The following is a 17,810-nucleotide window of genomic DNA, read 5'->3' as shown; positions in this document are numbered from 1 at the left end:
CTTGTGAATTCACACCCGTTGTTTATAGCAGTGTAATATTCTGCTTAATAACTCTGGCAGGCTGCTGCCCTGCAAGGCCCCTCCCCTTCCCTCCCTTTTCTATCCCCTCCACCACCTCCCCCACCCTCCCCCCCTGTATGTTAACCCAAATAAATGTGGAAATCCTTCAAATGCGTCCTAAATTAAAATATCCTCCTCCCACCGAAAATGAGCAAACAGCAGGAGGCCTAGTCTGATGTAATCAAACAGGACAAGTGGCGATGCCGCTATGCAAATCAGCCTCCCACAGCATATGCTCCCCTCCCCCACCCCTTCTACCACCACCACCACCACCACCACATCAACCCCCCCCAACCGAGACCCGTTCTTACCCTGCATTCATTGAATAAATAGGAGGCTTAGCATGGAGAGTACCTAGCATTTTCATTACTTGGCTTCCAAACGTTTAGCCTAGCCTAGCATAGCTTTCAGCCTAACAAATCCGGACCCGGCTACACCCAGCACATTGGAATGAGGATATGTTTCCCTAACAATGGGTATAATATAAATAATAGAAAAATAAGTACTAAAAGAAGAATGCCTGTTATTTTGGGATCCTTTTTTCTATGTACTCAAAGACACATGACTTGATATAAAAAGACAAAATACAGGAAATGAACCACCCAAAAGGTTCCAGTCAAACTTTTAAAAGCATACCAATGACTGGCAGAGAGAGGAGCAGAGAGGTGAGAGGAGCAAGATAAGAGGGGAGCAGGGTTCCGGTTTGCACTTTATCCCGCTTTTAAGCCTGCGTTGGAGTAGCCTGTGATTGCTGCTTGGGGTGGAACGCGCTCTGCTCTCAAGCTCCTTCAAATCCCTCAGTACTACCATTTATGAATGTGCCTGAAATGATACGTCTGGTCTAAACTAAACACAACCATGCCGGCTGGCAGCACTAAACCGACGGTGTTTACGTTGAACTTCTGCACACACAGGGAACAGTGCCATATATGTCCCGAGACCGTGTGTAGTTGTGATCCTTTATGGTTGCCACTGCCAGTGAATGTAGGATGTTGAGTGTTTGTCATAGTGACTGACTGTTTGAGGTTCCCCCCCCCCCCTTAAAGACGCGGAGTCACCCGGGCTATGCTTTTGAACCCCGTGTTCATCTGTAATGAATGGCGTTCTTCCACCAGCCGTGGGCTTTAAGAGGCTTTCGCAGAAACATTTAGCAGTCACGATGCAAGCTCTGCCGCATTACACCGTCTTTCTCTTTGTCTTTGAAAATATATCTGTATGTATATTTCATGGATAGTATTTGGAAAACTCCTTTGGGGCAGTTTCCCGAATGATATTTCTCCACTAATCTGCAGTATGCAGGGAGTATCAGTAGATCTGTTGTTCGATGGTTCCACCATGTCGGGGTCTCCCCTGGGTACGGGAATAATTTAAATCTCAAAGGAAATGTGTTATCTCAAAGAAAACTGTTGAAACACACTGGATGCGCCGTGTTATTATTCGTAGTTGGGAGAGAGTGATACCAATCATGGGACTAGATAACATAGACGTGCTTTTCGGTTCACTAGGAATTAAGCAATGTATGCTGTTGGTATGCTGCCGATTTGACTGCTGGCTATTATCATGACCTTTTTTTACATATCGATGCATGATTACATGAATATTATTGGTTCTTAGAGGCAGAATTAGAAATATGCATGCTAAATATTGTATGTAGTCATCTATGTCATCAATGAACATGTGAACTAGGACAGGTCCAATGAGATGTACAAGTTTAGTGCCAGGGGGAGCGCTGCCTTTTGAAACTATTTTGGACGTGCTTTTGGTGCTGCGGGCTACACTAGAAGGCAACAAAAATATAATCCAGTCCCCATATATGAAACTAAAGTCCCTTTCCAATGCGCTTTTGGAGGATGACACATAACCAACCATGTATAGTATAACATTCATGCTTTTGTTAGTTTTAAACATATTTTTTCATAGTTTTTAAGGTATGATTAATTTCTTCAATTCAGCATGACATAAGGTGACACGTAGTCGGACTGCAGGTGGATGATGATGTGTCCATCGGGTGACGTGTCCTTCAGACCTCCTTCGCTGTGTTTTTAGATTGAACCTCACCATCACTCTCCTCTCCCTTACAGCAACTTCGGACCGCGTGCCGCCCATCATCCGCCAGGGACCGGCCAATTACACGCAGGCTCCGGGCTCCACTGCCCAGCTACAGTGCCACATCATGGGCAACCCCCTTCCCAGCATCCAATGGGAGAAGGACGGCCAGAGGATCCTTGGGAGTGACGGGCGAATCAGCTTGATGGAAAACGGCACCTTTCAAATCACCAACCTTCAGGTATTTCAATAAATAACAGTTATGTTTCGTAATGATGAAAGAACACTTGGTTAAACCATTCAGCATTGTACTGTATACATTTGTATCTCTGAGTTCTCTGCAAGGACAGTTTGAAGAGAGTATTCTATGCAATTGTCGGATACATCGCCCTTGCTAATTTATCATAATACTAAGTCGAGTTATACTGCAATAGTTGTGCTGTGTATCCTTTTTTCTAGGACACCACTCGTTTCATTCCCCTACTTACCTCAGCGTGTCTGGATGTGCTTTGCTGATAACGCTCGAACATCCGCAAATTAATATGCTGGTGCCATGGGACGCTAATGCGCATGATGAAATGACACCGTTTTAATTGCACTGGGGAACAAAAAAAAAAGGATCCAATATTTAAACGGAGAACGTGTTCATGGTTGCGTCCCGACAATGTGCATTTTAAAGCGGAGGGGTAGAAAAAGACTGCAACATTAGCCCACGGTAGCCTGGCCTAATGAGTGCACACAGCCATTAGCAGTCGTTAGTGCTAGCCACGGCCATACTAATGAAATCTATCTACCCAGCATTCCCTGCGGGTGGTGAAAAGCAGCTGAGGTCACCAGCAGCAGTGGCAACCTAGGAGGATCCGAACACATTAATTGATTGTGGGGTTTTTAATGATTAATGATCGGTAGGATTTGAATTAAATCCTTGATACATCATCACAAGCAAATAAGAGCGAGAGAGCCTGAGACTGACAGAGAGAGAGAGAGAGAGAGAGAGAGAGAGAGAGAGAGAGAGAGAGAGAGAGAGAGAGAGAGCGAGAGCGAGAGGGGGGGAGAGAGGGAGAGAGGGAGAGCAGCTGGGTGTTCGAAGACTGATTGAAAGTGGAGATGGAGAGAGACTGAGAGAGAGAAATGAGGGACTGGATGAAACGAACAACCAATTAATGCAGCAGTAAGCGCCTGTCACACAATATGTTCGGCAGAGTGATACACAAATGGACGATTCCAATATGACAGTTTCTGGTATACACTGCAAGCTGTCAAATTAGAGGACTTTTGTCTCGTGTTTTGAAGAAGGAGGAGAGGAAGAAGATAACAATTGCTCATTATGGCTACACATTATGGCCGCTCACACGCAAACAAACTCAAACTGAAGGGTAGGGGCTCTTTGATGAGCGAGACTGCTTTTAAACCTTTGGATAAAAATACAAAAAAGGCAAAAAAGAAATAACAATCCTTCAAAGCGAATAAAAGTCTAAATGAAGTAGTGCAAAGGAACGAGACAAACACACCGTTGAATAAGAAACAACACATTTCAGTGGGAGACTATAAATAGCCCTGCAGTGTGTGTGTGTGTGTGTGTGTGTGTGTGTGTGTGTGTGTGTGTGTGTGTGTGTGTGTGTGTGTGTGTGTGTGTGGGCTCCTAGCCCGTGGAGTGGGGCTGGTGGACTAGTAAGGGGGCCCCTGGTGGAGGAGACAGATGGTACGTTTGTTCCTGCTTCACCCGTGAACCGTGGGAGATGCCATTACCCTGGGACCTCTGCCAGATACACACGCTGCTGCTTCCGATCACAAACGCCAACGAGACAGGGCCAGGGGGACAGTGTGTGTGTGTGTGGGTGCGCGTGTGTGATGGTGTGTGTGTGTGTGTGTGTGTGTGTGTGTGTGTGTGTGTGTGAGGGTGTATGTTAGTGTGTGTGTGGGTGTGTGGGTGAGTGTGTATGGGTGGGTGAGTGTGTGTGTGTGCGTGCTTGTGTGTGTGGGTGTGTGGGTGAGTGTGTATTTGTGGGTGAATGTGTATGGGTGAGTGTAAATGTGTGGGTGTGTGAGTCAGTGTGTATGTGTGGGTGTGTGGAGCCGGTCCAGGGCAGAGGGCAGATTTAGCTGTTAAAGCAGATCTTCAGACATTTCCATAGCAAAGGCGGAAGAGGAAGTTAGCTTTACACCCCTCATTCCGGAGGGACTGGAGCCTTTGAATCTTCACTCGGAACATTGTATCGTTCGCTTGCTCTCCAGCTCATTCGCTTACACACTCGTTTTTCTCTCTCTCTCTCTCTCTCTCTCTCTCTCTCTCTCTCTCTCTCTCTCTCTCTCTCTCTCTCTCTCTCTCTCTCGATCTCGCTCCCGCTCTCTCTCTTTCTCTTTCTCCCTTCCTCTGTTGCTCTCCTTATAAATTTTTCAACAATCTGTTAGCTAAATTTCCCCCCCGCTCCACACACATTAACTCTCACACACGTACACATGTGCACACACACTACACACTACACACACACACACACACACACACACACACACACACACACACACACGCGCGCGCGCGCACATGCACACGCACGCACACACACGCACACACACACACACATACACACCAACACCAGGCACTGCCAGCCAGCCGGGATAAATCGTCAGGTGCACTGGCCCATTTCGCTCCTTTCTCCTCCCCTCCCTGCCTCCCCCATCACCACCTCACCCCTGCCTGCCCTCCCCTACTCCTGCTGTACTCCCCTCACGCCTCCCATCCACCAAATCCCACCATCTGGGGTGAACCTGCTCACCACGCCCCCCACCCAGCCAGACGCCACGCTCCCCTGTCCCCCTCCCACAGGTCAGCTCAATGTCACGGCCACTGGAAGGCCAAGGGAGAGAGACAGAGAGATGGCTGGGGCATCTCTCTGAGAGAGAGAGAGAGAGAGAGAGAGAGAGAGAGAGAGAGAGAGAGAGAGAGAGAGAGAGAGAGAGAGAGAGAGAGAGAGAGAGAGAGATGGATAGGCATATATAAAGAGAGGGGGAGGGAAGGGACGGAGGGAGATGGAGAGAGGGATTGGGGGGGTCTTGTTGTACCAGGCAGAGGGCTCACCTGTCTCTTTGGTCCGAGGGGACCCCCCCTGACAAGCCACTTAGTCTTGAGTAATCTCTCTGTCACTGCTACTGATGAGCTGGCCCTTGGAGCCAGCAGCGAGAGAGAGAGAGAGAGAGAGAGAGAGAGAGAGAGAGAGAGAGAGAGAGAGAGAGAGAGAGAGAGAGAGAGAGAGAGAGAGAGAGAAGCCAATTGTACCACTGCTAAAGTGAAGCATTAGTCACCGCAGATTGCCCCCCCCCCCCACGCAACCCACTCATTCATCTGTGTATGTGTATGTGTGTGTGTGTGTGTGTGTGTGTGTGTGTGAGGGAGGTTTTCGTTCTGCATAATGTATTAGGCGTTGGAGTAATATGGGTTTTTGTTATGGGGATGTATTAACTTAATAGGCAGGGATGGATTGTGGGGGCGATTTGGTGCACAAGCACAGACGGGATAGCATGTGACAGGAGGCAAGAGTGAGGGAGAGACAGAGATGGAGACAAACAGACACAACGTATGAAGATAAGACAGACAGATAGACTGGGAGTAAGGAAGGATAGACAGAAAGAAAGAAAGAAAGGAAGGACGGTTAGAAAAACACAGACCGATCCACAGACTTAACTACAGCAGTGGCAGCAGGGAGGAGAAGAAACGAGAGGGATGGGTTGAGCGAGCGGGATAGAGAGAGAGGGACAGACAGAGAGAGAGAGAGAGAGAGAGAGAGAGAGAGAGAGGGAGAGAGAGAGCTCCTGCTCCGCCCCAGGGTGTTTCTGCAGCAGCCTGTCAGCTCCGTTACACCTGTGCCTTGTTGTACAGAGAGACTCTGACATCTCTCACCGCTGTTAGCAATTTCACACTCAGTCTGGCTCTTGGCCTGCGTCCACCCCTCTAAAAAAAAAAATACAAAAAACGATAGCCTCTCACTAAACATGGAGACCCACGTGGGAACCCCGCTGCACACACACACACACACACACACACACACACACACACACACACACACACACACACACACACACACACACACACACACACACGCGCACACATGTTCACATACACACACACACACTAACAAACATGTTCAGACTCACACACAACACACAGACGTTCATACACACACACACATACTCTTTTATCACATCTGCCAGTTGCGGGTCCTGAATGCTAAGTGGGTGTGAAAGCTGTATGGTTGGAGAACATTCTAGAGCGAGTACGGTTATTAAAATGATATCCTTTGATCCCTCTTTACCATCGCTGCTCTGCCTTCAAATGAGAAAGGGGGAACATAAAAGCCAAAGAGGGCCACCGAGGATACCGATGATGAAATGGCAAGATTGACTAGGGGGTGAAGATTTGACCACGGCACAGCTCCGTAATTGAATGTATAGTTTTCTCCTCTAGAATTGTTTTAATAGATCCAGAGGGACCCTCGAGATGTATTATGAAATCAAAACTGGATTCAAAGAACGGCGGTTTTAAAAATGACGGCTCAATAACAAATACAACTTTATAGTTTTAATGAGACACATGTCCCCAACGGGGCTAGCTGGAGAAACCTTAATCCAGAAAGGGCGAACGCAAACACATTTCTGTCGCGCCGCAGCCCCGTTGACGGCTCCTCCGAGCGTTGCTCGCGGTGCATGTACACCAGTCAAACGGAGTCGCCCGTTAAGCAAGAACCAATCGTCTGCCAGGGAGCAAACGAGCAACGCAACATCAAAGGTCCCACCTGGTGTGCTGCGCATAAATTACCAGCTGTCGATGACACCAGGCTCCGCGCCCAGCCAATGTCCCGCTACGATTTCTCCTGGAGACAAACATGTCCTATCCGGGGAAATGTTGGAGCCCGCCATCACACACACACACACACACACACACACACATAAACACAAAGCTAACAATATACTTTTTTTTGTTGTTCCCAGGAAACGGACTCTGGGGTGTACACCTGTGTGGCTTCCAGCTCCAGCGGAGAGACCAGTTGGAGTGGAGTACTAACAGTCAAAGGTAGACATTTCCCTGCGTGCTTCTTCATTTACAATTGAACACAACACACATCCCAGCAATTGCTGATCTAATAGATCTATTAAATTATTTTTTTTGACGGGACTGGATATCAGAGTCTGCCAATTATGTTTGTGTTTCATGTTATGAAGTGCTGTGCCTACAGCATTGTTTTAACATCCTAATATTGTGTATTGCCGTTTTACAATGAAGCAGATAAATCGGCAGCGAGTGTAAAAATATACTCATTGTGACTTCAGTTTTAACCATAATATTTACATATTAATTGAACGTATCCAAAACCCTTCTGAACGCCCTGTTAATGTGATCAAGCACTGTGATACCGTGTGAATAGTGATGCCCCCTCCCGACCGCTACAGCTCAGCCTTTCCAAATATGTCCAGGCATGGTACTTTCAGGAGCATCTCAACACATTACTGTACAAATGAGAGGAGAAAGACATGCCAAGTGAAAGCTATCAAGCTGTTCTCACAGCGCTTCTGAAGCCAAGCTAACATGGTTAGCCCGCAGTGAGGCAGAGAGGGAGAGAGAGAGAGACGGGGACATAGAGAGAGAGACAGAGAGATAGACATAGCAAGAGAGCATGGAGAGAGAGCAAGAGAAAAGAGAGCGAGAAAGAGACAGAAACAGAGAGATAGAGAGAGAAAAGGAGACAGAGAGACAGATAGAAAGGGAGAGAACAGAGAGAGAGATAGAGAGAGATCAGAAAGAGAGAGAGACCGATAGATAGAGAGAGAGAGAGAGCATAGAGAGAGACATATAGATAGAGAAAGAGAGCATAGAGAGAGAGAACACCGAGACAGAGACATATGGATAGAGGGAGAGAGCAGAGAGAGAGGGAGAGACATTGAGAAAGACAAAGATGAAGACAGAGAGAGAGAGAGAGAGAGAGAGAGAGAGACAAAGATAGAGACAGAGACAGAGAGAGAGGGATAGCTAGCTGCCAGTCAAGTGAAACGTACATGCTCCGCGACCCTTGAGGCGTTGCTCCGTGAAGTCTCGGTGCGAGCCATTAGTCTGAAAGCGTATCAAAATAAGTCAATCCCAGCAAGAAGCCATTATCCGTCTGCAAGAGGAATCTGTCGGAGCAGGAAGGGAAGGGAGAGCGTTGAGGAACCGTCGACAAAGGGCCTTCCTCTTTTTCAGTCCATGCTGCGAGAGCTGAAAATAGTCAAAACGACTATTAGCTGAAGGTTGAAGTCAGAGTGGGAACACGGAGAAGACAGACGTTCATCCTGCCCTCAGTTTGCCCACCAACCAACCCTAGCCCACCCCCAGGGAGACATGAACTACCCTTTCTGTTTGGTACGTTAGGTCGGGCGAAACTACACCGACATTGAAGCAACTTCTACATTTTCCCGTGTACCCTTACCTCTTTATAACTATTTAGTCACGCTTGCCTTCTACCCAAAAGGGCGTGACAGGACAGGACATTTTTCAGACACAGGTCATTATCAGAAAAATGATGAGCTGTAGGGGTAAGGCATCTCCCTCTCCAGATCCCTCTCAGGGGAGGGAAGGGCGTGGGCGGGATCGAACCCAGTACATATCGCTAGCAGTCGCACAGCCTAGCTGCCTACCTGCCCTTATTATAGGAGTTGTAGGGGCTGATGATTACGCGGCATTGTTGCATTCTGAATTCTGATTGGTCAATCAATAACAGCAGTCATTGGCCTGTTATTTCTGAAGACCGTTACTATGGACGCTGTTTCCAACTGTTAAATTGAGCTATTCTCGCTGCGGAGGCAACACAATCTTTTAAAAATCAATGCAACATTTTGTTGTTGGATCAAGTATTGATTTCTTGACTTAGTAGCCATGTACAAGCGGGTGAATCAGGGTTGATTTTGCATCAAACCCATTCTCACTTAGCAATGTTGATGTTACGTGAGAAGGAATATGTCCACGTCAACAATATCCCTTACAACAAAGTTTGCATTCGACATCTGCGTCCACAATGTCACATGCCAAACACACAAACACCCACGACGCACGCAACCATGGCTCACCCTGCCGGCTCCTCCCCCTGTCCCCCCTCAGAGAGCGCCGACCAGTCCGGCTCCCAGAACGCGGAGCCCTTCCAGCTGCCCGGCCCGCCCCACAAGCCCGTGGTGACGGATGTGACCAAGGCCAGCGTGACCCTCACCTGGCAGCCCAACGCCCACGAGGGCGGGGCCGACGTCACCTCCTACATCGTGGAGGCCTTCAGGTGAGGCTTCTTGGATGTCGACGTCAGGGGGAGGGTGGGATTCAGGGAAGGGGGCCGGCGGGGTTGGGGCTAAAGTATAATTTGCCAAACTAACGCCGTCTGGCAGATGGGGTCGAGTCGTGCGTTGAAGGACGCAGATAGCCGTGAACACACACACATGCACATGCACACACACACACACACACACACACGCATAGATGTGCACACTGCCCTCTGTCTACAGCTATTTCTCTTCTCTCCGATGCTGTTGTGTCAGCAATATTCTCGTAGCTGCTTTGTAAGCGAGGCTCTGGAAATGGCTTACACAAGCGCACACACACACGCACACACACACACACACACACACACACACAGACACACAGACACACTCACACAAACACACACACACGTACACGCAAACACGCACACGCATACACACACACATACGCCCGCACAAATGTATATGCGTTCATGTGCAATATGTCTCTATCCATCTCTGTCTTTCTCTTCTGCTTCCCCCTCCTCGCTTTCTCTCACTCACTCAGTACACACATAGAGTGCATCCATCTATACATGCCCTTCAGCTCTCCCTCTTTCTCTGTATACGTCTATTTCTATCCGTCTTTCTCTCACTTGCTCTACACATATGCACAAAGACACATTCCCACTCATCAGTCCATCTATACTATGCCCTTGTAATCTCTTTCCATCCATCTCTGTATACCTCTCTCTCTCTCTCTCTCTCTCTCTCTCTCTCTCTCTCTCTCTCTCTCTCTCTCTGTGTCTGTGTCTGTGTCTCTCCCTCTCTCACACGGACACCCACACCCACACATATTGCTACATATAAAGATGTATAATTGCATGCCAACACAAGCAGATGCTGCAACCAGACCGGGGCCGTTCTGTCAGGTTTTGTTGGGACTCGAAACATGCAAATGAATGCAGTAACAGTAGGAAATAAGCAATGGGACATTTGAACTTACGGGCACTGCTAGGCTTAATAAGAGGGGAAAGAACGACAAGGTCCATTGCTAGTCGTTGACAGTGAAAATGCATGCAGAAAAAGACGATAGGAATTTATTTTATGGGCGAATTTTATGTGGAAAGCAATCGTCCCTCAAGTTTATAAAAAACCAAACGATGTGCTAAAACCAGAACAACTACCACGGACCAGCTTAGACCAGCGGGGTGTTGTGCTACCCAGGGTCCCTGCTCACTGTCCCGCCGCGGGACAGTGAGCAGGCAGGAGCAGAGACAACCAGAGTGGAGGATTGATTCATTGCAGGATGGCCAAAGGGTTACAGCACGATAGTCTTTCCATTTACATGCCTTGGGTAGACTGGGAGATGGTGGAGGTAGTGGGAGGGGGAGGGGCTGGGTGAACCGTGTGTGTGTGTGTGTGTGTGTGTGTGTGTGTGTGCGTCCATGTGTTTTGATTTTATGTGTGTGCGCGTGTGTGTATGTGTTTAGGTTTTGAGTCCAAACACACACACACACACAAATTTTTTGCAAGGCATGTGGGAGTTTTAGTACCCCTGTGTGTTTACGCCGGGAGTCGGACTGGGGCTAAGACCCTGACATTCCCAAGCGAGACCCCCCCCAATCAATTTCCCCTTTTTTAAAGCAGCATTGTTTCCCCTGGAACTGCAACACAACATGACTGCTTATGGAAAGGATTCTTCCCTATTTTTCTTATCCCCTAAGTATTAACTGTGAAGGTCAGAGGTAGAGATCATTTTCCATCACCCGTTACACCCCCATCCCCCCCAGCCCGGTCCACCAACCCCGGGGGAAACGTCTCTTAAACTGTCAAGCAAATGGTTGGACAGGCCTTGGTGAATGCTACTCAGGCATGGTGTCAATAAATTCACAGCGAAAAACCAGGGCGAGAAACTGGAAGGCAGCAAGCTGTGTGTGTGTGTGTGTGTGTGTGTGTGTGTGTGTGTGTGTGTGTGTGTGCGTGTGTGTGTACGTGTGGTACGCATGTTCTTGTGTGCGATCCATCAGAAGGCCTAGTGCGTTCCACCGTTTCCTGTTGGCAGCTGTGTGCTTCACAGGCTCCATTGTGTTTTTCATCAACAAAGAACGGAGTCACTGGAACGTTTTCTAAAGGGTCTCATGGTTCAAACGTAAACTTTATAAAAAAAAACGCTGCACACTTTGCTCACATATGCCATCGTTTCGCCTGTTCTTTTTATTCTGACACTGCAGTTCAAGAAAGAATTCGACATAAAGGGCCCAAAATAGATGCTTTATGGCTGCATTGAGATCAGTCAGGTTGATGACGTCTGGTTGATTGTGCAGTGTGCATAATTTAATCAGAGGTGGGACATTCGCTTGAGAACATCTTCTAATGTGGATTCAAAAGCCTACAGTGACTCAGTTACTATGTATTCTCAAACAGTAAAATATTATATATTTTCTTTCATATCAAAAATATAAATGGGCCATAAATGAACATGAAAATATATTCACTCACTGTCAGTTCCTTTGGATTAAAGCCTACTCTAAAGGACTTAATTGTGAGTCATAAATGAATCCTATACCACTTCGTCATCGTATTTCTCTGTCCCATTGCAGCCAATCAGCTGGCAGCACCTGGCTGACCGTGGCAGACAACGTGAAGATGGAGACACACACGATCATGGGCCTGTTTCCCAACACCATCTACCTGTTCATCGTGCGTGCTGTCAACGCCTACGGCCTGAGCGACCCCAGCCCCATTTCTGAACCTGTCCGCACTCAAGGTTGGTAACAGATGTTGGCTTTTTACATATCAAACAACAGCTAGCCTCATAGATCCCCTTGTACTTGTATTTTAAGCAAGTTAAAGTGGGAGGTAATCGATTGTTTGTTTTTGCTGCAAGCATTTTAAAATCAGTAACAAAACCAGTACAGCTTTACCTTTAGAGAGAAGTAAGAATCGGTACAAAAAAGCATCAAACACTATAAAAACAAAGTCCAGCGTTAGATTTATTGTTAGTTGTTTTAGCTTTGACTGGGCCTTTGGTGTTCACCGTTCAGCTGAAGATGATGGAGAGCAGCCCTCGAAAGAAGCCGAGGATTAGATTTCTTTATGTGTTTGCTCACAAGTCAAACCCGCCTCAAGTTAGATAGCGTGCTCTGACACAGCAGAAACAGAGCCCATGGTTATTGTTGTTGTTCTCCCACTCCGCCAGACGTGAGCCCCACGGGTCAGGGCGTGGACCACAAGCAGGTCCAGCGGGAGCTCGGCGAGGTCGACGTCCAACTGAAAGAGCCTGTCTCACTCACCACTGGCGCCATCCAGATATCCTGGACAGTGAGTGCCTCTCTCTCTCTCTCTCTCTCTCTCTCGCTCTTGCTCTCGCTCTCCCTCTCACTCTTCTCTCTCCTCTCTCTCTCATATAGATATATCGATATATTTATTCATATTTATCTATCTCATTCTTTATTGCTATCTGCCTGATGGTCTCTCTTTGTCACTCTCTCACTCTTTCCCTCTCTCATTCTCCCCCCACACACACACACACACACTCGCGTGTTACCCATGCATGCTGCTGGAGTTTCCCCCCCCCGCCTAAGCGATTCTCATATTCATGGTGGTTATCGGCATGTAAATGAAAACAAACAACACACGACAGATGTAGCAGCTCGCGGTTGAAGACTTTCTGTCAATTATTTGCTGCGCATAATTTGGCGCGATTTGCACTGTAGCTCAGACGGTCGCACCCTCCCCCCCCCCCCTTCCCCACACAAACGCATACACACACATCCCCGATGTCTGGTGCTAGGCCTCTCCGGCCCATCAGTCGTGTTGCATTATGTATGTCTCAGACTGCGCCGTGTAAACACTCAGGCCATTTCTGAATTGATGTCTTGCTTTCCAGAGTGTGTTTTGAAATGCTGCTGAGCTTATTTTCCGTGTCTGTGTGTTTGTGTGTGTGTGTGTGTGTGCAGCAAGCTAATTTGATTTAGCCCGTATTCAAATGTTTGCTTACACGCGTCTTATTTAATATGCGTTACTGTCTCTTTTCACGCTTATTCACTCTTCTGTTTACAGATTGAGTCTTTATGTTTCTCTCCTCCTCCACGAGCACCATTCCATTACCACTATTATCTACCATTGTTATGCTCTCCAATGATAAGAGTCTAAGATATGATATATATATATATATATATATATATATATATATATATATATATATATATATATATATATATATATATACGTATGTAAGTTTGTGTATAAATTGATTGCCGGAAAGGGCAAACATGGCAACAACACGATAATACAGCAGCGTATTGCGCTGCTGTATTGGCAATTTTGTTTTCCGCGGTCTTGAACTCACCCCTCTCTCCTCGTCTCCTTACCCCCCCCCCCCCCAGGTGGACCGCCAGTCCCAGTACGTGCAGGGCTACCGGCTCCTCTACCGGCCCGGCGGCGGCACCTGGGTGCTGCAGGACGTCGCCTCGCCGTCGGAGCGCTCCTCGGTGCTCGGTGACCTGCTCAAGGGCACCGAGTACGAGTTCAAGATCCGGCCGTACTTCGACGAGTTCCAGGGCCGGGACAGCCGGGTGCTGTCGCTGCAGACCCCGGAGGAAGGTGAGGAGACGGGGGAGCGTTTGTGTTTGGTGTCGTGGTTCCCCATGGGGGCCGGTATGAGTGTTGTTGTCATGGTGTTAAAAGCTGTGCGATCTCATGGAACAGAGTGTATTTTATACCAGTTTCAATCAGCGTCATCGTGATGCTACCCCAACGATAGGAAAGATAAGAAAGTTTGGATTGGTTTTGTCCATGGTTGTCTACCTCCCCATCATTGATTCAAGTTAAAGGTCTGACTGTGGTTGTATACGTTTATGTCATTATAATCTGAGGAGGAAGTAGACTGTGGCTGATGAATCATAGAATCCCTAATTTTTGACGGATAATTTAAATTGGCTTGTTTTTTAACTCTATAATATAGTCTAATACCAAACATTATTAATATTCTTTTGAACGGAAGTCGCTGGAACCCATTTGAGTAATAAAATAATTAAAGTGACGTTTTGGATCAGTTTAAGCCCCCATGCTACATCACTAAATTATAATTATAGTAATTATAATTACAACGCATTGTTTTGCATATGCTACCCGCGGTGCGCTTAGTTTTTTCTACAACCAGCCAGCTATTTTTAACCCTTCTCTGCCATCTGTGTCTCCATGGATTAAGCGTGTTGCTAATATTTACCCCGTTAACCATCCCCGCCCTCCTTACCTTTTAATAGCCCCGAGCGCCCCGCCCCGGGCTGTTACCGTGGTGACGGTGAAGCAAGGCAACAGCTCCAGTGTCAGCGTCACCTGGGAGCCCCCTCCCAGTGACATGCAGAACGGCGTCATCCAGGACTACAAGGTAGCGTCTTGTTATCCTTTAGCCCCCAACAAGTGTCTCCTAATATTAACCCATCAACGCCACAACGATAGCGAGTACTAGCATCACACAGCCACTTGTTTATCCATCATCCATTATCACACAGTCAATAGACAGAGAGTACCAGTATCACACAGTCACTAGGCAGGGAGTACCAGCATCACACAGTCAATAGACAGAGAGTACTAGCATCACACAGTCAATAGACAGGGAGTACTAGTATCACACAGTCAATAGACATAGAGTACCAGTATCACACAGTCAATAGACAGAGAGTACTAGTATCACACAGTCAATAGACAGAGAGTACTAGCATCACACAGTCACTAGACAGAGAGTACCAGCATCACACAGTCAATAGACAGAGAGTACCAGTGTCACACAGTCACTAGGCAGGGAGTACTAGTATCACACAGTCACTAGGCAGGGAGTACTAGTATCACACAGTCAATAGACATAGAGTACCAGTATCACACAGTCACTAGGCAGGGAGTACTAGTATCACACAGTCACTAGACAGAGAGTACCAGTATCACACAGTCACTAGACAGAGAGTACTAGCATCACACAGTCAATAGACAGAGAGTACTAGCATCACACAGTCAATAGACAGAGAGTACCAGTATCACACAGTCAATAGACAGAGAGTACCAGTATCACACAGTCAATAGACAGAGAGTACCAGTATCACACAGTCAATAGACAGAGAGTACCAGTATCACACAGTCAATAGACAGAGAGTACCAGTATCACACAGTCACTAGGCAGGGAGTACCAGTATCACACAGTCAATAGACAGAGAGTACTAGTATCACACAGTCAATAGACAGAGAGTACCAGTATCACACAGTCAATAGACATAGAGTACTAGTATCACACAGTCACTAGGCAGGGAGTACCAGTATCACACAGTCAATAGACAGAGAGTACTAGTATCACACAGTCAATAGACAGAGAGTACTAGTATCACACAGTCAATAGACAGAGTACTAGCATCACACAGTCAATAGACAGAGAGTACTAGTATCACACAGTCAATAGACATAGAGTACTAGTATCACACAGTCAATAGACAGAGTACTAGCATCACACAGTCAATAGACAGAGAGTACTAGTATCACACAGTCAATAGACAGAGAGTACTAGTATCACACAGTCAATAGACAGAGAGTACTAGTATCACACAGTCAATAGACAGAGAGTACTAGTATCACACAGTCAATAGACAGAGAGTACTAGTATCACACAGTCAATAGACAGAGTACTAGCATCACACAGTCAATAGACAGAGAGTACTAGTATCACACAGTCAATAGACAGAGAGTACTAGTATCACACAGTCAATAGACAGAGAGTACTTGTATCACACAGTCAATAGACAGAGTACTAGCATCACACAGTCAATAGACAGAGAGTACTAGTATCACACAGTCAATAGACAGAGAGTACTAGTATCACACAATCAATAGACAGAGAGTACTAGTATCACACAGTCAATAGACAGAGAGTACTAGTATCACACAGTCAATAGACAGAGAGTACTAGTATCACACAGTCAATAGACAGAGAGTACTAGTATCACACAGTCAATAGACAGAGTACTAGCATCACACAGTCAATAGACAGAGAGTACTAGTATCACACAGTCAATAGACAGAGAGTACTAGCATCACACAGTCAATAGACAGAGAGTACTAGTATCACACAATCAATAGACAGAGTACTAGTATCACACAGTCAATAGACAGAGAGTACTAGCATCACACAGTCAATAGACAGAGAGTACTAGCATCACACAGTCACTGTTTTCCAAAACAAACACCGACCGCCACCTTGCTGCTCCACCCAAACAGGTGTGGTGCCTAGGCGTCCCGACGGACAACCAGACCCGCTACTCCATCAACAAGACGGTGGAGGGCTCCACCCTGTCCACGGTGCTGAAGGGCCTGGTGCCCGGCGTCGTGTACCAGGTGGAGGTCGCCGCGGTGACCAGCGCCGGGGTCGGCATCCGCAGCCAGCCCGTGCCTGTCCTAATCAGTGAGTCTGTTCTGCCAGAGAAGCGAGGGTGGGAATTTAGACGTTTTCTGGGAAAATGAATGTTTAAGCACCGATTTGTTATCCTGTTATCCTTTGTTATCCTTGCAATCGTTTGAACGGTTCAGTCTTTAAAATGTGAAATGTGAAGCAGTTCTTTTTATATAGCAATGTCACAATTTTAGTTTGCAGCGCTTTGTGACATTTTCGAAAATGTCAAACTGACGACTTTAACGGCTGAGAAATACAAAACAGAACAAAACGGATGTACGTTCCCTTGCTCCTCCCTTAACCCTTTCCCCCTCCATGTCCTCTCCTCTCCCCGCCCCCCAGAGCTGCCGTCGGAGCAGGCGGGCGCGGTGGGCAGCGGGCCTAACGGTGCTAATGGCGTTAGCGGTGGCGGCGGCGGCGGCGGTGGAGCAGAAGGCGGCGCCCCCAGCTCCAACGGCGACGGCGGGGAGAGCAGCGTGAGCCTGGCGGAGCAGATCACCGACGTGGTGAAGCAGCCGGCGTTCATCGCGGGCATCGGCGGCGCCTGCTGGGTCATCCTCATGGGCTTCAGCGTGTGGATCTACATCCGCCGCAAGAAGAGGAAGGAGCTGAGCCACTACACCGCCTCCTTCGCCTACACCCCCGCCGGTGAGAGGGGGAAGGGGGGTGGAGGTTGGGGGTTAGGTGTGTGAATGGTTGGGTTGGTTTGGTTAGTTGGTTCCATGGTTGGGTTGGTATGGGCTGGGGTGGTTAGATGGTTGAATGGATTGGTTGGATGGATGGATGGATGTTTGGTTGGTTGGTTGGTCGGTTGGATGGATGGATGGATGTTTGGTTGGTTGGTCGGTTGGATGGATGGATGGATGTTTGGTTGGATGGTTGGCAGGATGGTTGGTTGGTTGGTTGGTTTGTTGTTTGGGTGAATGGCTCTGAACTGTTTGTGAACCAACAGTATGACTGTATTGCTTTGTTTGTGGCGGATTTGATTTGCTGGTTATTGTTTCCTCATGTTGTCTGT

General features: G+C 47.5%; 1 protein-coding gene across 1 annotated transcript in view; it reads left to right on the top strand.

The window, feature by feature from the left end:
- Nucleotides 1–17,810, top strand: part of robo3 (roundabout, axon guidance receptor, homolog 3 (Drosophila)) — a 96,045-nt gene that overhangs the window by 64,419 nt on the left and 13,816 nt on the right. Inside the window, exons 3-11 of the mRNA XM_060056485.1 lie at nucleotides 2,142–2,347; nucleotides 7,090–7,171; nucleotides 9,230–9,398; nucleotides 11,958–12,124; nucleotides 12,557–12,678; nucleotides 13,746–13,962; nucleotides 14,625–14,749; nucleotides 16,621–16,804; nucleotides 17,135–17,440. Of these exons, the coding sequence (XP_059912468.1) occupies nucleotides 2,142–2,347; nucleotides 7,090–7,171; nucleotides 9,230–9,398; nucleotides 11,958–12,124; nucleotides 12,557–12,678; nucleotides 13,746–13,962; nucleotides 14,625–14,749; nucleotides 16,621–16,804; nucleotides 17,135–17,440 (1,578 nt within the window). The remainder of the gene's footprint in view (nucleotides 1–2,141; nucleotides 2,348–7,089; nucleotides 7,172–9,229; nucleotides 9,399–11,957; nucleotides 12,125–12,556; nucleotides 12,679–13,745; nucleotides 13,963–14,624; nucleotides 14,750–16,620; nucleotides 16,805–17,134; nucleotides 17,441–17,810) is intronic.

The sequence above is a fragment of the Gadus macrocephalus genome, chromosome 7 (assembly GCF_031168955.1).
Source record: "Gadus macrocephalus chromosome 7, ASM3116895v1".
Lineage (NCBI taxonomy): Eukaryota > Metazoa > Chordata > Actinopteri > Gadiformes > Gadidae > Gadus > Gadus macrocephalus.
This window is presented reverse-complemented; position numbering and strand designations above follow the sequence as displayed.